Raw genomic sequence first — 23,142 nt, 5'->3', positions numbered from 1 at the left:
AGTCTTCATTAAGATGTCACCTGTGCCTTTGTGGCTTTTATCATATATTAAACGTTGGAGGAAAGTCAACTTGTAAAATTCAAATTTATACATAGAAAAGGAATGTTAACGAACCGCCACAGGATAATCTGGCCTTTCTGATGAACATACAATGGTAACGATTAATTAACAGCAAATTAAGCTGCTGCTTGTGCAAAACTGTTAATAATTTAAGTACATTTTCGAGCAAAAATCCAAAAAGGTGGTCTGAATCAGTGTCTCAGTTGTGATTTTTCTTTGTGTTACTCTTTATATGATAATAAATTAACAACACAAGTGCTCCATGACAAACCTTGTGCTTTTAGAAATGTGGGAGGGTGATACGAACCAAACAACTGATCAATAATGGAGAACAATGAGAGTAACTGCTAGCTGCAGCTCTGTTCAAGAAACTAGAATGATTTGGTGTTTCTATTCATCTGCAAATGAAACAAAGATGATAACACAAGTAATACAACCACAAGACATCAGAAAAAACAAAACAAAAAAAAGCCCACAGTTGTGGTTACTAGGTTACAAAGTCAGGTTGGCCATCAAGCAATGCACAGATGTAACAAAAGAATCCCACTAATGCACACTGTACGCAACAATTACTCTGAACAATGTGGTAATCTTTATCTGAAGTATTGGATGTTTAAAACACTGGAATAACATGGTTGCAAAACAAGAACTGGATATGTTTTAGATTATGTGCACTAAAGTGGTTTAACAAAACAGCCCAATTAAAAAAAAAAAAAACTGTAAGGACTGTGTCCACATTTTTGGTGAGTTTGTGTCTTTGTGGTGGGAGAAGCTGAAGTGTTCTCACATTTTTGTGATTCCAGAAATCTGTCTAATGTTAGGCATCCTTCCATAGCTGCAGCCAATGTGTGATGCTCTTGTCTAGTCAATTATATGGTAAACCACATCTTCTCACTGGCACTTCACAACTAATTTGGAAGAACCTCACCTGTAGCTGAATTGCACAAATTGCCAGTGACAGATCTACATCCCACACTGAAAATTTAACTGATGTACCAAGCATAGTTTGTCTGTAGGGGCTTGGTGGCTGTGGTTTAGTCCTGGCAGAAATGCTTATTGCAATCACAGCATAAACACGGTATTTTCATCATCAGAGGGGGTTGACATGTGTTGTTTTCTTTTGCTTCCTAGAGGTATGTGTCCTTGTCCGCTATTCAGTAAAATATAATTAGTACAACTACTGCTTGGTCAAGAAAGGTCCTATGCTTTTACGTCTGCCACTGCCAGTAAAGAAAGGTCCAGAACACGTGATGATGTCTGTATCTGGAAACCCATCCATATTACTTGTTCCCTTATTATTCAAGTTTACTTTGTATAATTGTTTGCAGTCACAAGTTTTTATACCAATTAATTTTATTTTATTTATTTATTTAGGACAGTGCATGTTAATGAACATAAATGTAAAAAAAAAATTACATGAATGTAAACATGCCAGATTATAGCCAAAGGCTAATTTCCATCTGTTGTCCTTAATGTTCAATATGTTGTTTTGAAGTTGCATTTAAACCCCTTTTCTGTGTCTAATGGCAACCATGAGAGACTGTGAGCTGTAGCCTTTCTGGATATTTGAAGAAACGTGTGTATCATACCTGCTCTGAAAGGTTTTGTTCTTACTGGACTCTTCACTCTTACTGGATTTCTGTTAATAAGTTTAACTAGACACAGAGCTTGTGATGGAGTTGCAGGTGTTACATGCCAGACTTTAATGGCCAACTCCAAAGTTTGGCTCTGTAGATAAAGAGAGTTATTACCTTCATACATTGACAAATAGCCTGTTTAGTGTGGTAAAGTGTTATTGAGTCAGCTGCTATTGAAACCCTGCTATGTTGAGTGCTGAGAACCTTGCCAAGCCTATACTTCTGCTACAAAAGACTTTTCAAGCATATATGGTTGGAAATAATATTCATTTACATCATTTTAATAGATTTCAGTACTGCAAAGAACCAAATATTCTTGTACAGAATACACTGGTGTAGTTAAGTTTTGGCCGTATGTAAAACATTTTCCAACCAGGTAGGCTCAGTCCACAAACTGACAAGCTAAGGGACCAAAATCATTTCACAACTTGCTGCCACTAAATTAACAAACAACGGGGATAAAATGAGTCAGTGATGGAAAACTATTTATTCGTTGACCTCCTCTCCACTCGAAAAGTATGCAGTTTGCAGCCAGTCACAGAGGCGTCCTTCCTAATCAGTTGATTATGTCTGTTGGTGTCAGCAGGTCTGATTCTGCATCCCCAGCAGATCACAGCAAAGTATACTGCACTCACTAAAGGACTTTTGGAAAAAATCTCCAACATTTTGCTGCTTGTATTAAAGGATCTGAATTTCCTTAAGAAACAGAGCCTGCTCATCTCCTTCTTGTATGCAGCCTTAACTTGTATACAGCACTGGTCTTCCAGCTCGTTGTTGATGTGGACGCCCAGGTACTTGTACTCTTCCACCATATCAACATCCTGTGCCAGGATAGACATGGGTTGTGTAGCTGTCCTCTTCCTTCTGAGGTCATCTCTCTGGTCTTATTCACATTCATGAGCAGATTATTTCTCCCAGACCACTCCACCAAACCACCCACTAGTGTTGTATACTCCTTCTCATGCCCATAACTAATGCATCCAACCACCACCGGTTGTACTGAAAGTCTGAGGTGTACGAGGACTTGAGATAGCATGACCTGTGGAGTTTATGTACCTCATATTAAGAGTGGGATTTTGGATTTATGTGACAAATAGGAACCAAGGAGGTAATATTCTGATAACTCGTTCTACATTTGGAGGATATGAGTGAATAAGGTCATGGTTTCTTAATGTGGTTTCTTATCTACCTCTTAATTCTTAAGCTTCATTGTATTTCACAGAATAAGCATTATGTGATCTACAAAACAACCCCTTTTATTTTATTTTGGTGTCCTGGTGCAGCATCATCTTTTGTCTAAAATGAGCAGTTTTAGCTCTTGAACCTCTCCTTAAGCCAAGATGATTATATTATGAATTTTCCCAGTTCGACATCACACATGTAAGAGTATCTAAGCACAAGCATTTCAAGTATGGGATGACTTACACAGACAACGAGTTTATTATTTGCAGTTTTGGCCATCTTTAAATATGAGCATCCAACATAATAGTAGTGTGTGTGTGAATGACAGAAAGTTGGAGAAATTGTAATAGATCCCCTTTAAGTGGAAAAGAAAATCAAGATGAACAACACTGTACTCTACCCAAGGAGTGATTTGGAGCAAAGGCCAGGGGACAGATGTATAAAACTGTGCCACATCTAAGTGTGAACAAAGGAAGAAATGTGTATATAGATTCTTTTCAGAACATCTGTTCATCTTCATCTACAAGCGCCATTAATTGAAGAAACTCAGAGAAGGGTAGAAAAGGAGAACTGCTTTATTTGATGTTCTTACCTCTGGAATCAGGACTGAACAAACACTACTGAAGGAAAAGACTTCTATGCAATAGCAAAGGAACCAGGCAGGGGTGAAAAAAAAGAAGAAGTGGTCAGACTACAAATGTGAGGGAAAAAAAGCATATCAGCACAAAAAAAAGCTTGAGGGCAACATGAAGAGGAGCGGCAAACCCTGTTTTATCTGTGATAGCTTACTCCACTCAGCCCGAGATGAAGACGGAGACACAGGTGCACAAACTGTTGAATGTTTTTATTAGATAAGCTTAAGATAAATAAGGCAGTTAATTATTTAGCCTAATAAACTATTCCACAATGCCAGAGCAGCCGTCTCTATGGACAACCATTACACACGAATGCAGCTGTTTATAACAATTACATAAGTATGAGTGTGTGTCTGTGCGCTTGTGTTTGCAATCCAAACTAAACTAAACATGTTGAAGTTGGCTGAAGTTAAGAAGTCTGAGAATATGTGAGGTGTGCATTTTTCTCTGTTTTCTTTTTCATAATGATGAAAAATATGTTGTTAAAAGGAGAATGTTAAAGAAAACATTAGGTCCTACAACACATCCCTGAGGAACGCCAAAGGTCAGCAGAGCAGAGTCACTCAGTGAGCAGTAGAAAAAGTTAATTTTGAAAAAGAGGGTTGTTTAAGTGACAGATTTCCCTAACTGTCTATGACTATGTTTAAAAAATATGAGTTTAAATATATATGTCATATATATTAAATATGACTCTTTGGTAGGGTAAACCAGGTTTGTCAAACATAATGCCCCGGGGCCAGAATCGGCCCGGCAAGGACACTTTGAAAAATGTGAAGCTTAAATTGTAGACTTTTTCATTTTTTTCCCAACTATCTACTATAGAAAATTAACTATAGTACATGTTTTGTTTTCTACAACAGGCCCCCATTTTAACAAAACAGAAAAAGAAGGGATTTTTTTCTGTGAATTAACAAAAACTAGCTATGTTACCAGAACTTCACCTGTAATTTTACGCATTTGTTTGTTACAATTTAAGCACAAATGACAGATGTCTTTCATTCACTACCATGACACAGCATTTTAATGTGTAGTTAAACATCTTTACAAGTTTGACTCATCTGACCCTCCTAAGATCAAAGTAAGCTGTATGTGGCCCTTTGTGTAAAACGAGTTTGACATCCCTGGGATAAACTATACCATAATAACTAAATCAGCCTAGCTAAGTCTGGCACTGATAATACCCAAATGAAATGCAGCAAAATCATGTCACATTTCTAACATTGTGTTTACATAATGGTAAGCTGAGAGTGTTGACAGCTATGGGTTGAAGGATCAGTGTATTGTCTTTAACATATTTAATGATTGGTTGAAATTGTGTTTGCTTGTCCACAATGATTACAAGGAAGGAAGGAAGTTAAACATTAAGTTGCCTGACTAGACATTTGCAAGGTGACTGGATATCCTCCAGAACAAATTTAAACAAACACCACTTTGAAACTGCAAGGTCATTTTGTTACCTTAGTCAACTGTATCCTTAGGTTATTTCAAAACTTGAAATTTAAAGATCTTTTAAGAGTTCTTTTCACTGTATCTACAGATTGCTTTTCTAATGATGTGTTGTCCCGTTGTTGTTTTAAAAACGATTTAGGCTGCAGTACAATATGTGAGAATATGTCTGTAGTCATGACTGAGCTATGGGGCCCTGTGGCAAACAGGCCTACGGGCTTTTGACTCGGTGACAATAGCGAAAATGAACCGAGACTGGATTACAACAGTCCTGCATTCCTCTCCAAACCTGCCTGACACACACACACACACACACACACACACACACACACTAATCCGGCACACAAGCAGACAGATCACAGAAGCAAGCCAATACATGTCTAACACAATCTTGCCTAAAGTGCAAAGAGAGTACTTAGGACAAGAATTGTGTGGGAATAGAAAGTCTGAAAATACTTGAGTAGAACATCCTAAAATAACACAATCATAAGTCTTAGTAACCAAAAAGAGGTCAAATCATTGATAACGATCATTAGATGTGTTTCACTGTACTCGCTCACTTCTACTCCCAGACTTTTCCGTGCTGACTTGAAAATAAATGAAGTCCTGGCCCAGTCTGCATCGTCAGTACGCTAGCCAAGAAATACATTTTAAAATTGATTAGTATTTAATTTAGAATTTGTTCGCAGCCTTTGTTTATTAGATTCTGCTGCATGAATGCCACCTGTCACGACCTGCTTTCCGTTAACACAGTCGACAGTTTCCTAATGCACAGAGTGGTGAATGATTAAACCACAAAGTAGCACAAACAGATAACCTGAAGGCAGCAATATAAATGAACATCCTCACTGCCCGCGTGCATCATTGAGCTGAGGAGGCAGAGCCACTTTGGGCTGGGGAGAAAAGAGTCTTCTCCTTCATTTTGATGACATTTTGCCAGTGCGCAAGGCTTCTAAAGTGCTCTTTGAAAAGAACAAGCCCAGTCTGTCCAAGCCTAGTTGAAGCCTCCTTTTCACATCAGCTCCTAAATAAAGTCTAAACAAAACAAGAGTAATTGTATTTTCAATATGGTTTTATCAGGTTCTAATGAATGAATAGTCAAAAGTACCCAGTATGTTTTCCAAACTAAATTTATGCTTGGTGAACAGTTTCAGTATATAAGCTTGTGTCAAGTTTAAAACTCAAAACTCTTGTACTTTAGTACAATATTTATTATGGAATAGAGCATTTATAAGAGGATATCATCAAAGGTTATTTCAGGATATTCAATAATTTACTTACAATGTGAATGTCACTTTTGTATTTCTAGGAAAAATGAAAATTTTACAGCTTTAACTGTTAGTGCACTGTTGCAGGTGAAATTACTATCGCATTCCTAGTTTTATTCTCACTTTGTTGTGAATGTGTCTGCACAGAATGAAGACAGGGGCGTTATAAAGAGTCCTAGTGTGAACTTAATATGTGCGGGTAGACTGTTAAAAGTGGTGTTACTGCCTCAAGTGTCTTGTCAGGGCTTGTCAGAACAGGTGTGTGAAACTCTGATCCCCCTCTTAACTTCACTTCCTCTAATTCTTGTTCTCTCGCTTGTTTTAACCTCTCTACTTCCTTTTATGTCTCCGTCTCATCTGTCTTTTATGCTTTCTTTAATCTCCCCTTACTTTTTTCATTTCTGAAGCTCGCCCTGCTCCTCCAAGTTAGGAGGTTTTAATCATTTTAAAATGACAGATTCATTTCAAGTTTACACTTCTAGAGCTATTATGTAAACAGTATACGTCTTGCAATGACACTGGCACCATGTACCAAAGTGAAATATACTGTAAAAGGTTATAATGACTGTAATGACATCGAGTTACCCTCTCTCGCTTTCCTGTGAAGCCTCATCTAACATATAATCTTCACTCATCTGAGTGTAACACCACCCACTCGGTGCATTCCACCTCAGGGTTAAAAACCAGTGGTTTCCTACTTATCGGGAAAACTAATACGTACCTTGACTACCTGTGCCCAGTGTTTCGTAGCTGCAGATAGAGGGAATTTGTGCATACCAAAACACCGAAAGCACAGTGATTACGCATCTTACAGTTTAAGGGTGACACTTTAGAACTGTCATGCAGGGTCATGACTTAGTCTACATGCAAACAAAAAGCTGGGTGGTAACCCAGCTATTAGCCAGTGCTTTCATGATGGTCATTTTGCAAACATCTTCCGTGTCAATTCGATAGGTTTCACCAAGGCCAGGGAAACATGGCTGAAACCTTTAGTGATATTAATAAGGATATTTCATTAGATCCATATGCTGAACAGTGTGTTGCATTCCTTTGCAGTTTCTGCTGGCCCTGCAGTGGGACAGTGGCTATAGTGTTTGGAAGTGCGTGGGCTTAATTGCAAGCTGTCCACAGCTAAGAAGATGTGGATAAAGGCACACCTTGGGTGGTTTTAGATGGCCACTCATCATGCTCTCATAGCTGTGTTTTTCAAAGCAGTGACTAAGTTGCACTGTCATTGACTACAGTAAACCAAACAAAACTAGCTGTAAAACTAAAAGTTTAACTACTGGTTTTGTTTTAATTGAAGCTTGAGGCTGGGATTAGGCTCACTTGTGGATGCACACAAACAGCTACAGGCACCACGGATGAGCAGTTACTGTTGTTCACTTTTTCAAGTCCCTTAAGAGTACATCTCGAGTACTGGAGTACAAATCTGAGGGCACTGATCCTCTGATGACAAAATTCGCATCACTCAAACTTAATCAAGCCTTTATTTATTCATTGAGATGAAAACTCTTAACAGATTTTCTGTCATTTGCACAAAAATGGCACAAATAGTAGCAAAAAATGTATATTAAAAATAATTTGTTCAATGTTCAAAAGGTCAATTTAACATTTTGTGCTTAGTTTTAGGTTCAGTTCAATTTTCATTTATACAGTCGCAGTTCTCAAAAGTTAATGGTTTTCAGTGGTGGCTTATGGGAAGTGTTCAGTGCATCATGGATGATAAATGAAATGCAATTATTTTATCTTTTTAATAGCCCAATCACAAAGTCGATACATTGTATAATGTTAACTTTCCTTAGAGAAGTCCAACCCAACATACCATAATTTAAGGCGTGAAGAGATTCACTGATTTTACAGACCAAATAAAAAATACTGAAATTTTACCTTAATCTAGTCCAAATTTAAATATAATCTTCGTGAACATTATGAAATCTTCAGTACAAAATAATAATCCCCTGTTAGCTCTTACATTAAGACTGCCTGAGCTGACTTCACACAAACCTTCAGATCACAGAGGTGTTTCCGCACACTGACACTTCTAAAACTGAGCCATTCTATAAAGTGCGTACAGTTAGACTCTTACAGCAATCTGACTTCTTCACATTTGGATAAAACAGATAATCCTGCATGTTAATCATACTCAGTAAGCCACGATGACTCATCCAAGATGCGTCGCGCATTATTCTTCAGCTTCATCATACATATGTATGTTCTGGATGACCGTGTTAATCTCTGCAGCCGCTCTGCTGATTTGATGAGTGGATGACAAGGTCTTAACAAAGGCCTCGCCATGCTGTCGCTTTTGATCAGTTGCTCAGCCTAATGGCTGTGGAACTGATTTTTCTCACCCCAAATCCATCTAGACTTAATATTTTAAATGTGTGTGGCAGATGGTGAGTTTGACATAGCCAGTGATCAGAAGCTTGCCCGTCTTGAGAACCACTCAGAGGGCAGCATCGAGCAGTAGGTAGCCATATACGGTATTTAGTATTCTTTCAGCCATCTGTGTGTTTGCCTGAAGACATAATGGCTGCACAAACTGTAGTTTAACAGCACAGAATATGTCAGTAGGCACAGCAAGGCAGACCTGGTAGATAATTTTGTCAGATACAGGATAACACTATTCAGTCAAGCTGCAGTCTTGACTATAATTGTTCCCAATAAGTATTTCCTGTACCTTTCCGAGCTATTTGTGACACAAAAGAAACTAAACCTTCCATAAAGAAAGAGCCCTCTATCATTCGCTTTGCTTCATTTCTGTACATGGATCCATGTAGCACTGACATTCCAGGTCTAATAGGTTACAGTGTGTAACTTGTTCTCCCTGCTTCAGACCAAGTGAACCAAACTCCAGTTGGGAAAGAGAATCACAACCGGAGTTCATGAATCAGCCGAGGATTATGAATATGATTCACTTTCTGCCCACCTAATCTGCCCGGGAACAGGTTACGTTCAAGATAAGAGACCGGCACGTATGAAAATCACTTCCAATTGACCAGTTACCTCTCTGAAAATTGCATCATCATTCATTCTTCCTCAGAATATCCTGCAGCCCTGCGTAAGAGATAGTGAGGTGTATAGATTTCAGAGACTGTTTAAAATCTTTGTCTTTCCTGGCGAGCATCATGAGAAATATAGATTCCAGCAGAGTCAGCCCTTTTTTCATGCAATCTATAAATTTCTTTTTAACCACTGACTGCAAGTATTTTTAAACCCTTGCTGTTGTTCTTCTTCTCACAGATGTGGCTTATCTGTTTCCATCATTTCATGTCCAACACTTTGTAGTTGTTGACCTTTTGTATAAGCGTAGGTTTTCTTGCTGGTTAGAATTGTTTATTTGTTCTTTACTTGCTTCCAGACAGTTTAATATTACGATCTGAACGCTGAACACTTTTCCTAAAACACACACATTCACACAGTGCTGCTAGGGCTGGAACAACGCTGCTGTTTTTAGCATGTAGCGTGTTTAACCTTGTCATATTTCATATATATAGTTATATACATATTTCATACATATATATAGTTTCATATATAGTAGATCTTTCCTGACTTGTGACTGGTCATAAGTTCATAAGCTGACAACATCACTGATTTTAATTTGAATGTGGTCATAGCTATATTGACAAATCTTTGGTCGACTCAAATATTTTATAAGCAGCTTTCTGTATTTGCCCTTACTGCAGAAATTAGGTTTAGTGGAGCAAGATCACAAAAACATATCTTTGAACTTGCTTTGAGGTACAACCCCGGATGGAATTCTGTGGGTGTGTGCTATGTTGGAGCAGGATACTGCGGGCAGAACGAAGACCAGCCCACTACCTGCTCAACAGAGACTCTATTGTGTGTGTGTGTGTGTGTGTGTGTGTGTGTGTGTGTGTGTGTGTGTCTGTGCGCACACATGCACTTGTGAGTGTATTACCTGACAGGATCCTATTGATCCCACTGAATCTTTTTAACTGCTGTAAAACTTAAGAGACCAAATGAGAGCAAAGAGATTTGCTCCTTGGAGGTGCTTTTGTTCCATCACTGTCTCCTCTCTCAACACTGTTTAGTCAGATCGTCAGTGCATTAAACTCACTTTAGTCTTAGCCACTGGAACATGTCTTTTGATATCCTCCTGCAGTGAGTCCTTTGATGCTTTCAAGCAAATGTGTTCCCTTGTGATGACTTGTGCAAGCTTACTGTTCGCATCTGCAAAGGTAACCCTCTGATAAATCTGAGATTCGTAGGTGGATGATTTTCTCTGCGCTTTTATATTCACAAATTGTTTTATCCTCTTTGTTACGTAGATGCTAGGTTGTAGTTGGAGTTATGAAGTGGATAAATGACTTGGAGTGGCTCTGTGATGTCTGCTGTTGATTCTGATAATCCTCAACATGCTCCAATGTCTACTACACTGTTAGCGCTGTGATTTAGAATGCACACACAAATTGCACATTAAACTTTTTTTTGTGTGTGATTTGTGCACAGACACACACACGCGCGCGTGCACAGACACACACACAGAGCAGTGGAATGTGGTGTTTTCATTTCCCTGGCCTGGACTGTCAATCAGAGGATGTTGGCCGTGTGCTTTTGAGACAGAACGATCCAAGCTACACAAATTCCACTCATACCACCCACTCATGTACAGCACACACACACACACACACACACATTACCCACATAAACACACCTTCCCACTGCGTGTCAGATTTATTTCCATCTAGATATGCAGGATGTCCATCTCCAATAAGTAATTTCTGCTGCTGTGTCTGTAAAGCAACCAAAAATCAATAGCTGATGAAAAAGCACTTTACTACAGTTTGCTCTGTCCATCCCTCAAGCTAAAGAATAATTGCTTCTTTGACTGACTCGTCTCCAAATGAAGTTCAGTCTGCTAATTTGTTTTACAGTAAGTTTGCAGGCTCTTTAAATCTGCCTCTTCCTGAGCAAGAGCCGGTGACGAAAGCAGAGGATGCATCGGTTCAGAGATCAGGGTCGGTGAGATTGCACGCTCTCCTGCCGAAGGGTGATGTTTTCACTCTTCCTGTTCCCAAGCACTTTGGTGGAAGGATATTTTGAACTTGCGGTGGCCTTGAAATACTTTGTCTGTCTCTCTTTGTTTCACAGATTAGAAAATGTGAAACTTTCCAGATTGAACTTTTAGTCCCAGTGTGCTTTTGAACCTTTTTTTTGCTCCTGTCATCTTTGACTATTCCTTTCTGCAGTTTAAATGCTACAGTTGAATACTCTATTCCCCAAGGCTGAAAAGAACTACAGCAATACTGAACAGAAACACAAATGGGACATTTAGAAGCAATATTGTAAATGAGCCTCAAGCTAATGCAATAAACTTTATACTTGATTTCAGCGTATGAGGTTTGCTTTTATGAAAGAAAAAAAGCTAACACTGTTAGTACTTAGGTAAGCTTATAGTAATTGAGGACACACGATACCGCACACTTATCTGCTCCCCACTCCTCTCAGTCGGGACCTTCTTTTATATTATTTTTATTTTTTTGATCTCCCACCTCCATCCCCACATCTCTTCAAAGCCCCTTTCACATAGTCATACATTGCCATTATGCATTTTTTATGTGGTTATTGTTGCCTTTAAGCCTGTAACAGAGCCAGTCACAGAGCTGAATCAACATCTGTGTGAAACAGGGAGCCAGCATAGCAGGACGCCATCCTGCACACCTACACCGCTGTGTTAGTCGTCAACCCTCTTTGTTTGCTTCGGGTTGAACCAGGAAAAGCAGTTTAATGAGGGGGTATTCTTAGCGTCATTATAGCATGAACTGTGAAAGGAGCTTTAAAAAAAAAATGGAGCAGAAACTTGCGGTGCTGGCCACCCTGCTTCTCTGCATTTCTGTCAGCAGCGTGATTTCATCCTCACCCACAATCAACATGTAAATGGGTGGCCTTTCAGTGACTCCCTCTCCTCACCGTCCTCCCCTATAATCTCAGTTTTTGACCAAAGTGATGCAATTTCCCCACAATATATTTAGGGTGTTATAGTGCTCCAGTTTAACCCAGTTGTTCATCACAGGAGCTTTGTCAGTCATTTATCCCAATGTAGCAATGTCTGGACTCAAAGTGCACCATGTCACAATCTTGTTAGTCTCATACCAAAAGTTCAGTTTCCATGCTTCACTGCAGTTGCTGCTCTCATGTTTGAGTCATTTATTATTTTTAAATAAGGTTCTCAGCTCAGAAACATCCTTTAGATTTCTATGACACCCATGTAGCAAGCTTATATAGACATTGCATCTTTCCTACCACTATAGGTTGTATTCCACCTAACAGAGACCAACATGAGGCATTGATGCATGTGATGACTGCCTATCAGGTAACACTGACTGTGCTGATTGCATCCCACACAGACTCTTTAGAGACTTTCTTTTTAAAGCGGTCGAAAAATAAAATGCTAATGCTTCGGTTTTTGTGGTATTTTCTCAGACTTTTCTTTACATTCACCTGTGATTTAGCTGAACATCAAAGTTTGTAGGGAAGTTGTTCTGGTCTTTTGATTAAGTGCCTTGCCTTTTAGAAATAACACTACCCAACTTTCCCATTTTTTAGTCTCATATGCAGTTAATCGTGCACTCCCCGTCGGTGTGGATCAGAGAACAGCACAAACTGCGAGCTGTAATTCTATAATACTTGTAGTTTGCATTGCAGACACCCTACTGTTCCTCCATCTGTTCCCACAGAGCTAATGTCACTACACAAGCACTTGGTATACAGACTTCATGACTCCCCACTAGGCAAATATACATTTTTACATACACATGCATGCACGGAAAATATGCGCCACATTCTTTTGCAACAGGGCAGGAGGAATGTTTGTAAAGAAACCCTGCTGGGGTAATGCTGAATGACGGTGACGCAACTCGACTTGCTCAGCCTTTCAATGAACACATCAATTAACAGTTCATTGAAGTGTCCAAGAAGGGCCAACAGGCTGATGCAAGTCAGCGTGAATAGGTGAAACTGGCGCTAAGCAAATGTATGGTTGCATCCCTTGAAGCTGACATTTATTTCTGATAGTGGATAGTTGACCCTTAAATTTCTCAAGAGAGATCTTTTCTATACCAGCCATTTTTATATGTCACAGAGGGGAAAGCACTACGACATCTAGAACTTTGAAGGACAAAGTTATTGATGGCTGAATTCTGCTCTTCAACCTGTCCTTGTATTGTTTATGTTGGCTCATATTCACACTGCTTTGGCTCACTGGCAAAATGGTTATTGTTAATGATATCTCAGCATTGCTAGACACACACAGACTACTGTGTGTGAGTGTGTGTGTGTGTGTGTGTGTGTGTGTGTGTGTGTGTGTGTGTGTGTGTGTGTGTGTGGTAGAGGGTCATACCACTGAGAGCAGATAGCTTCAATTGGCAAGCTTTGTGTTCGACGCAAATTACAGCATTCAAAACCAAATCTGCTTTAATGGAACTGATCTAAGCTGGCATGTAGCAGGTGTTACAGGTGAAGCATTATCTGTAATTAAATGCTGTAGTGGCAAAACTATGATTATGACCACATGACTTAATTGCCGCTGTCTGCTTCTGGGATGTATTGGATTTAGGCCAAATTAACAAAGGCCCTTAAGTCCCACACATTTATGCGCTGCTGGGCTTTCTTAATGCCAGAATATGATTGTGGGAGTTGTGTTAATATTCACAGTTGAGGTAAAAAGATTCATAGTTTAAAAGGAAGATTTCATATTCATATGACTCCTAATTTGGGGGGGTGTGGGTTTTGTTGACTTGACTTTTCAGTTTGTACTTGGATGGTCTGGATTCGAGTGTCAATGAGAACGGGATAAAGATTAGCACCTCCAAGTCTGAAGCCATGGTTCTCAGTCAGAAAAGGATGGATTACCCAGTTAGGGGTTGGTAATAAGTAGCTCTACCAAGTGGAGGAGTATCAGTATCTTGGGTCTTGGTCATAAGTGAATAGAGAGTGGAACTGGAGACTGAAAATTGGTTTGGTGTTAGCGGTGATGTGGACGTTGTAGCTGTGGTGAAGTGAAGCTGTTGATTTACTGGTCGATCTATGTCCCTACATTCACCTATGGCCATGCGCTCTGGGTGAGACTGAAAGATTGAGATAATAGATACAAGTGGAAGAAATGAGTTTCCTCCCAAAGGTGGAAAGGTGTCCCTTAGAGACATGGTGAAGAGCTTGGTCATTCAAGAGGGGTTCAAGCCAATATCCCCCATGTGGAGGTTCAAGCATCTGACTAGGATGATTCCTGGCCACCTCCTGCGTGAGATGCTTCAGGATTTCCTACCAGGAGGAGGCCCAGGGGCAGACCCAGGACTTGTTGGAGAGATTATGTCTCTCAGCCTGCTTGGAAAAACCTTTGGTGTCCTCCTGGAAGAGATGGCAAGGGAGGAGGAAGTCAGGTTGTTTCTGCTTAGACTGCTGTCCCCACAAATCTGATTTTTGTTTTTGTTTTACCATTTCTGTCTATTCTAATATCACCTACACATCTTCCCATCGTGCACATCGTGCTGTTTTTTATCCTTTTAAAATATGCTTGTAGCGCATTTGCTTTAAGGTTCTAGAGTTAGACAGTGTCAGTGGATTTGATTTGGAGCTGTATTAACAAAATTGACTTAGCTTGACTGATTGGTTTTGAAATGCTCCTCACCAGAGGGCATGGAAATTAGTTCTCCAGATCTTGGATGTTTTTCTTTGCGCCACTTCCAGGCTTTTAAAATTCCAGATTACAAATTGATTCTTTGGTTTAGCTGCAAACCCACTGACCTGAGTTTGATGACAATCAGGATCTGTTCTTCTAAATCCTTTGTTTTCTCTCTGCCTCTTTGTGTTACAGGTCAGTCACATTTAGCAGTGACAATAAGAAATCACAATCCTTAAGCAGTTGCTACATTTGCACATGTCACCTCCGTCCCCTTACATCTTCTCTGTTTCTGTAGCTTCAGCCAGCTTGACTTTCCTAGTCTCTTAACTTTTTGACTTTGTCAGCCTTCCCTTCTCTACCCTCTTGTATCATGTCTAATTATCGAAGTCTGTGTGTCTACGGGGAGCTCCTCAATACCTCCTCATCAAAGCTCTTGTTTGTGTTTGCTTGTTTATCTCTGGCTGCTATTCTAGGCGCTCTCCTGGAGCCCTGATGAGACACAAGCCGCCACTCCCCACGGAGGGTTATACTGTAAGCTGTCACTGCACCTTCAGTCATTCAAAACCCTGGCACAATAAGATTTTGTCTCTTTCTACCTCTTTTGCTCTTTTGCTCTTGAAGGCTGCATTCTATGTTGCCTCTGTATATATAGCATATGTATATACTTCCCCATGTCTTTCTGCTGATGCTTTTACTCTGTGCACATTTTAGAGAACGGCAGAATAATGAGAGCCATGCTGGAGGTTGTGTCCTCATCAAAATTTTTCTCTTTCCTCCTTTTTTTCATCTTTCTCTGTTTCCCCTCTCCATACAAAGTGCATGCACATTTTCATATGTGCATGCACCACTACCTTCCCCACTCCTGGAGGGTGCCAAAAGGAATCCTTCAGGTGTTGGTAAGAGAAAGTTTCTTGCTATGATAAGCCCTGAAAGATCTACCATATTTTAGGAGCAACATAAGCTAAAGTGCTAGGTTGCCTTCTGGGAAGAAAAAAGAGAGACCTGATTTGCAATGTGCGTGTATAAGGATGGGGAGGGCATTTTGGGGGAAAACAAGCAATGTGTCCAAGAGTTGATGTGTCAAGGCTTATTCTGGCAGCTTCTTTAATTTTATTGAATTTGATGTACCAGGATAAAGTTGTATTTTAGTCTCAAATCTGGCATCATCTCTGAAATGTAACCTTCCTGTTGGTGTGCTTATTACCATCTTTATGAGGTTTTGCAGGTAATGCATCTGGAAAGTGTTTTGCGAGTGCATGTTGTGCATTGGTAAGCACATATTTTGCGCTTCAAAGTGCTGTGATGGCGATTAGCAGCAGTAGTTGTGACAGCGTGGCATTTGGTATAGAAATGGCTCCTTGCATTAGTCAGATCTGTCCCAATGTGACATCTCGGTTACCCTGGTGGCTAAATGTTTACTGGTGTAGGACAGCACTCCTAGCATACCACACAGGATTGACGGTGACAAGCAAAATGTTGCTGTTATTGTGTGGGGTAAAAAACCCCAAAAACTTCAATTTCCAATAAAAATTAATTATGTTTTCTATATTTTTATGGAACCTAGTCAGTGCTGAATTACATGCGGGTCAGAAATACGTGTCGTTTTTCTCCTAGGAAGTTAACTTTATTTTTAAATTTTATTTTAAGAGTTTCACTCTGTGGAGAGCAAAATATGGAGAGTTATGGGTTGTGATGGCAGGAAGTCAGTAATGACTGAGTTGCCGTGAGCTGGTTGCTATGTGTGGCTCTGCTCCTAGTTTGGGGTAACTCAAATATTATCCCACAGAGTGTCAGCTGCAAGGGAAAACAAATATTGTCTGTGCTTATCTTCTTGCAGATGCCTGAGGCTGCGTCATGACAAAAACAAAAAGCTTAATGGGGGTACTGGAAAGAAATTTTGGGGGGATGATCGTGAGTCATATTGGGTCCGATAATGAGGATACATACTTATGCTAGTCCAGCTGCATACTTCACAAATAGCAAAGGCTAAATTCCTGCCTTTGACTTTTATTACCGCTCATTAGCTACTGCTGTGTCCTCTGATGTAGAGACTCAACTGCACTCCAAGAGTTGGGGACCAATGCAGAAATGTTGTTTGATTCTCATCTTTATACACTCTTCAAACCAGTGTTTCTCAACTGGGGGTACTAGAACCCCTAGTGTTAGTCTAAATAGAGCCGATGGTTCTTCTGATTTTTTTATGTTCATTTAAAACCCATCAGTTATGCATGTTTTTTAAACAAAAATGTTGTAAGTTGATATAAAAATGTTTGAAAAACCACATTTTTATGTTCAGTATTTCTGTTTCCGATGCACTTTGTAACTGTCATTAGCCAGTTTCTAAACCAGACAGAGGAAGAAAAACAATGTTACAACACAGCAAAAATAAAGTCATCGAAATACTGTTTATCACTAACTTAGTGATGGATTTAAACAGCTAATGAGTAGCATTTTAAGTCTTTTTATGTTCAATGACACATATTATGCAGGCGTCTTCTTTTTCCTACTAGAAAATGCTTTGAGCTGCTCGGGCTTACTTCCCTTAGAGAAGACAATTCAAAGGAGGAACATTATTGAGAAAAGTTTGAAAAAAGTTTATGAAATACTGCTTCAGGCCAGAGACATTTTTTGCAAGAACACAAAAACCTCGTCAAAAACCGCATGACATGGACATCTCAACAAAAGGAAACGCATAATAGGAATTCAGAGCATTCATCCAAAATAAGTGCTGAAGCTCATTCTCTCAATTCAGTGAATATGGTACATTTTGAGCATAAATGCATCCAGCTGACTCGCCTCATATTTGTTTAACCTCTGATCTTTAACCTTTGATCCTATCCCGTCTTGTTTTTGTCCCAGGTGCCGAGATGGATGAGGCTGAGAAATACAAACAGCGCATTGAGGCCATCGCTGTGAGTCCACACACACACACACACACACACACACACACACACACACACACACACATTTATCTGCGTACACAGAAAAAAAGAGGGTGAAGAGACCGTGCTCTTAGAGCTGTCCTTAACTCTTAAATATTTTAATGAGTGTGCTGCCTGCTGAGCCAGTCTGTCCCCGGTCCCACGAAAACAACACCAGTTAGCCAGGCAACAGCTGCTTTGAGCGTTATGTAAAATAGAGTACACCTAATGTTCACAGTGACAGTGTCCTATGACATGATGGGTGGTTAGATAGGTGTCCTCATTTCACTTCTCCTCTCCATTAACTTCTTCTTCATGGCTGCTTCTCACCTTTCTTTATTTCTGATGTGTTATTTACTCTTCCAAATCATCTTCCTGCTGCCTCTCTTCATTTCTACTAAACTCTCTAAGTATGTCCATATTTATTCTCTTTCCTTGCCATATTTCACATTCCTCCTCTTCTTTTTTGCAGGAGAAGCGTCGGTTGCAGGAAGAGCAGGACAGATCCAGAAGAGAAAAGGAGGATGAGAAGCTCAGACTACGGCAGTTCAAGGTCTGACACACACATATTTAGGATGAGCTAACCTGTCTCATTCATTTACACACTTACTCACACAGAGAGGCACAGCCTTAATTTCACTCAGCTAAAATCCTCCGTAGGCTCATTCCAGCTCATTCCAGCTTGTTAACAAGCAGATTGCCTCCAAATTTATTTCCTTTTCACATTCAGTATCTCACACATAGACGCACGGATGAGCTGTAAGTACTGACTTGCACATTTCCTCGCCCTGCCACTCTCTCACAGGGTTAGCGGCAAGCCTTCCTTTGTTGAAATCAGTTTTTATGTGTGTGTTTACACACTCACATAGTTACAGAGCTGCTCTATTGTTTTCACATCATTTCCACACTGGTGTTCCAACTTCCTACTCCACTGTGTTATGCTGCCCTGGGGCACATTCCTCAAATTTTGTGAAATTTGTGCAGAAAGTGTTTGTGTGCATGCAGGTATGCATGTGTGTGCCAGTATAAATCCTGTAGCAGAATATTGTGTGTGCCTGTGAATTTGTGCAGAGTGCTCCAAATGTGCGTTTTTGAGATCAAAAGTCTATTTGCAAGAGGCTTCAGCGATTAATCTTACATGATTGTATTGCCGTCTCGCAGGAGTTATTATCGTTACAGCTTTTAGCACATTCATTAGCTTTGACATTGACTCTAACCTCTGGTTAGATGCAAGGATTTGATAAGTGGGAGCAGCAGCTTATATGCAGTTCCTGACCTGCAGAGAAGTTTAGAGGGGCCTGCCTAGCTAGCCAAAGGCACAGGGAGGGAAACAGAGCTAGGCTTGTCCTGCGCAGCAGGAGAAAACACAGAGATGGTATTGTGACGTTTACTTTTGAGTAGGAAACTACTGGCCAACGGTGGCCAGATTATGAACACATGGGCCAATAATCTGGAACAGAGCGGTTTCTGAGAAGCTTGCAGACATCGCCTCGTATTACAGAGTGAGAGATATCACTTTTACAAGATTTATATCACGTTGAGCACTGTGATAGAGCTCACCCGGTGTCAGCTGGAATTGATTTGACCAGACATTTAATAGAGAGACATGACACTGAATAGAAATCTATGCCTTCTATATGCCATGCTTTATTTCGAGGTTAGGTTTGAGCAGTTTTTTATCAGATATGTGCTTTTAAATTAAGGTTATTTGATGTAATGCTTCGATTAACTGCTCAAGCAGGTGCCTGGAGACATGTTAAGCAGAGATTCACAAATTGCAATTTTCTTGGCCAACTGGGATTTCCTTTATAATATGGTAATATTAACTTTTGCCAATTTCAGAATATACAGTACATGTCAACAAAATCTGTTTATTATCATAACATTATCAAATGTTAGTTTTTGTAGTAAAACAAGATTACATTTTAAATGTCCCCAAACTGCATTAAATATATTAGCTCAAGTGTTAATGAAATATTACTGCACTGTTTTCCTGTTTTATTATACTGCCACCTGCAGTTAGTTCAGAGGCCTTGAGTTTCAGTTAAACGTCTGTTGCTGGTAGCAACCACTACTAGCAATATGCTAACTCGGTTCCATAACCTAACAGCACAGTAAGAGTAACCTAACAGTAAGCTAGCTTAACTCTATTGCTTTCACTACGTTCCAGATATAATTAATCTAAATAACCTTGCAGAACCGCCATCTGTAGGTATTTCATTTTCTAAAGCTGTTTTATTAATGTTCTTGTAGTCTATTAATCTATGGTTAATTTCTACTAGTCCAGGTTAGCCTCGTGCTAAATAGGCTAGTAGCGGTGTGCTAACTGACATTTGTTAAACTTTCTGACTGTGCTGTTAAACTTAGATGTGGACTGCTGTAATATAATATAATCACATTAGTAAGAGTATTTTTTTCATATCTATATGTATACAAAACATAATAAATCAGAATAATAAAAAAAATAAAAGACAGAAGATAAATATAAATTCATACAGCTCTGTTCCCCTGTGCTAACAAATAGCAAAAAAAAAAAAAAGGTTTCTGGCCAATCCGCCAAATGAAATACTCAACAAATGCAAAAAAATATCACAGAGCTCTTCAAACCTGTCAATAATTTAACTGTTTTACCATGTTTTCTTTAAAAATCATGCTAAAAATCCAGTAGTACAATATTAGAAAGCTTTTCAACTTTACTGATTCAAACATATGTCCCAAGTCATATTTATTTGTTTTCACCATTTTATTACCGTACCTTCGAAGTAAAAGTTGTGAAGCATCTAAAAGATCTTCCTACACAGTTATTAGTTGTGCACACACCTCTTGTGCCAGGTCTTGTATTGGCAGCTTAAGGTGGCAGAAGAGTTGAAATTATATACAGTGTGTTGATTGTGTGCGTAGAAAGGTTTTTTTTAAAGGATGTAGTCACATTGATTTCAGCTGCTGGTTTGTCCTGTTACGAAACCTGACCATTTTTATTGTGGGATTTTGAAATTAGACACGATGGATACGAAGCTGCATGTTTACTGGCTAACCACTTGTGAGTGACATATTGTTAACTAATCAGCAGTACCCTTTATAATCCTCCTGTCTGAGTCTTAAAATTACTATAATTTATAAAATGAATAATGTTCCATTTAATGTGACCTGAAACAGTGTTTGAGTCCAGTAAAGTCATCAGGAAAGTGTTTACTGAGATCAAAGACCGAGGGGGCAGAGGGCTGTTTTCCCAAAACCTCTGTGCAACGATAAGTCTTGGAGCCACGTCCCTCTTTTATTATGTCTGTTGTGTAGACTGTGTTTCATGGATGGTTTGGCAAAGTGAATATCACTAGACACACAATGATAATGCTGGGAGTCTTAAAATACAGGAGAAAACATGAGTGTTGGCAGGACTCTAGTGCTGCTAATAAGCTAGTTTACCTATTGATTTGCAGTGCTACTTAAAACATATGACTGAAAATGATCTGAGATATAATCAGGATATATATAAAATATTTGCAGTCTATTTCTCCATATTATTACCCTCTAAACACATTAATAATATAATTACATTAATGAACTACAATACTAATGAAAGTTGGTTCACTGTTTTTCCCCCCCTTCATCTCCTTCACCCCGTCTTTGTTCCTGTAGAGGAAGTCGCTGAGAGAGCAGTGGTTAATGGAAGGAGCTCCCTTGTCCCCGACCTCTCTGGACGCTGAGAGCCTTCACTCCCCTCCATGGAGTGCCCAGGCCCAGCATATGGAAGAGCACATTGAAAAGTATATCCACAGTTTGTGGGATTTTGTGTGTGTGCATCTGTGTGTTAGTGCTAGAAGACAAAGAAGACATTTTGTGTTTGTCTGAGACAGCTAGCAAAGCAGAGAATGAGAGAAGTGTCACAATTCAGTTGTTTTTGCATAGTTGAAACTTCATGTATATTGCAGAATACCCTCTTCTGTTTCAGTCTTCTAATAGTTTTCTTCTCTTTTTTTCTTTGCTTTTGTTGTACATAATGTATCCTTTGGCAAAACTGAATTTTAATCCTGCCAGTACTGAACTCACGCAGAGAAGGAGCCACGCACGAAGAGATTTTTCTGAACTGTAGTGCACAAAGTTGTCAAAGCTCTGAAAATTACAAAGATCCCACTCTAATTATTCCAAAGGTCCACAGCTTTGTATCACTTTCCTATAGGTTTTCCAGCACATGTTGTACATGGCCTTTGAGGAAATGTAAACTAAAATTTTGGGGAAAAGTGCTTGTAGTAGTGATGCCTACTATTATTCAGTTAGGATAATGTAATATTTACCCAAGTTCTTTTAGACCTTACCCAGTATGAGGATGTTGTTATCATAGGTTTGATTGTGTTTGTTCTTTCTTTGTACGTTTGTGTCCGTCTCAGGTCGCAGTCAGAGAATAAGCAGTTGTCAGAAGAGCAAGAAAAGCTGGAGAACAGGACAAAGGATGGTGAAACGGTACGGTAGTTGTGTGCTCACATACACACACACTCACCCACTCACTCACCCACCCAGTATATGTGGACACAAAAGGGGTTGGAATATGTGTTGAACAAGCTTGCTCCATCATCTTCCATTAAGCAGAAAATTTCCCACAACCTCTGTCTGTGGCTTTTTGCCATGCATAATGCATTCCACTCTTAATGTACCTTTGATGTAGCACCTCTTGTTCAAAAGCAGGAACTTTATAAATGCAAGCAACCCCGTTATGTAAACAATACGGCACTAGATCCTCTTTCGAATTATTGTTTTAGCTCAAGCCAAGGCCGTGTATGTGTACTTCACATCCAAAGGCCTTTATAGTCGAACAAAAGTTGTCTGTCCTCGTCTACCGCCTGCTCCAGGGTCTTTTAGTAAAGTTTGTCATACTTGCATATCTTAACCTTGGCTTTTGGAGCTCAACTAAAATCCGTAGGAGACGTAAACAGAAGATTCCACTTTTAATAGGTTTTACAGCCTATTAGCCATGCTGGCTGTGATAGAGGAACCTTTGGATGCTTGACCTTATCTTCTGTGAAAATTAAATGTTTTAAACAAGCTCAGCCAATAAGGCTTTGATTTTAGTGGGCCAGACTGGGAGTGAGTGAAAGGTACAGTACATCTGATAAACCAAATTCACATTTTTCTTCACTTCTTGCATGTTTGATGTGGTTAAGCACTTTGGGGTCAACTTTCACCCGTTACAGCAAAACCACATAAAATTTGCTCATCAGCTGCAGCAGCAGCTTGTTTATGGGGAGCTTGCAAAATAAATTGTGTCGAACGCTAAATCTAAAGGAGGAGGACTGGGACGTAGCTTATTAATGACTCATCCAGCAAACATAAAATCATTATCTCAGTGCAAAT

At 39.5% G+C, this 23,142-nt stretch overlaps 1 protein-coding gene across 7 annotated transcripts in view; it reads left to right on the top strand.

Annotated features, from left to right (window-relative positions):
* Window positions 1-23,142, top strand: part of palm3 (paralemmin 3) — a 33,325-nt gene that overhangs the window by 5,737 nt on the left and 4,446 nt on the right. For 4 of the 7 annotated variants that reach the window (XM_085162883.1, XM_085162884.1, XM_085162880.1 and 1 more), the window contains exons 2-5: window positions 17,735-17,787; window positions 18,269-18,349; window positions 21,433-21,560; window positions 22,182-22,254. In XM_085162883.1, coding sequence (XP_085019009.1) covers window positions 17,743-17,787; window positions 18,269-18,349; window positions 21,433-21,560; window positions 22,182-22,254 — 327 coding nt within the window. In that variant the 5' untranslated portion in view covers window positions 17,735-17,742. Of the gene's footprint in view, window positions 1-17,734; window positions 17,788-18,268; window positions 18,350-19,624; window positions 20,009-21,432; window positions 21,561-22,181; window positions 22,255-23,142 lie in introns of those variants that run through there. The other 3 variants (XM_085162887.1, XM_085162886.1, XM_085162885.1) reach the window with 3 other exon arrangements.

Source organism: Neolamprologus multifasciatus, chromosome 6 (genome assembly GCF_963576455.1).
Source record: "Neolamprologus multifasciatus chromosome 6, fNeoMul1.2, whole genome shotgun sequence".
In the NCBI taxonomy this organism is placed as follows: Eukaryota; Metazoa; Chordata; class Actinopteri; order Cichliformes; family Cichlidae; genus Neolamprologus; species Neolamprologus multifasciatus.
The sequence above is the reverse complement of the archived record's forward strand: the minus strand, read 5'-3'. Positions and strand labels throughout refer to the sequence as shown.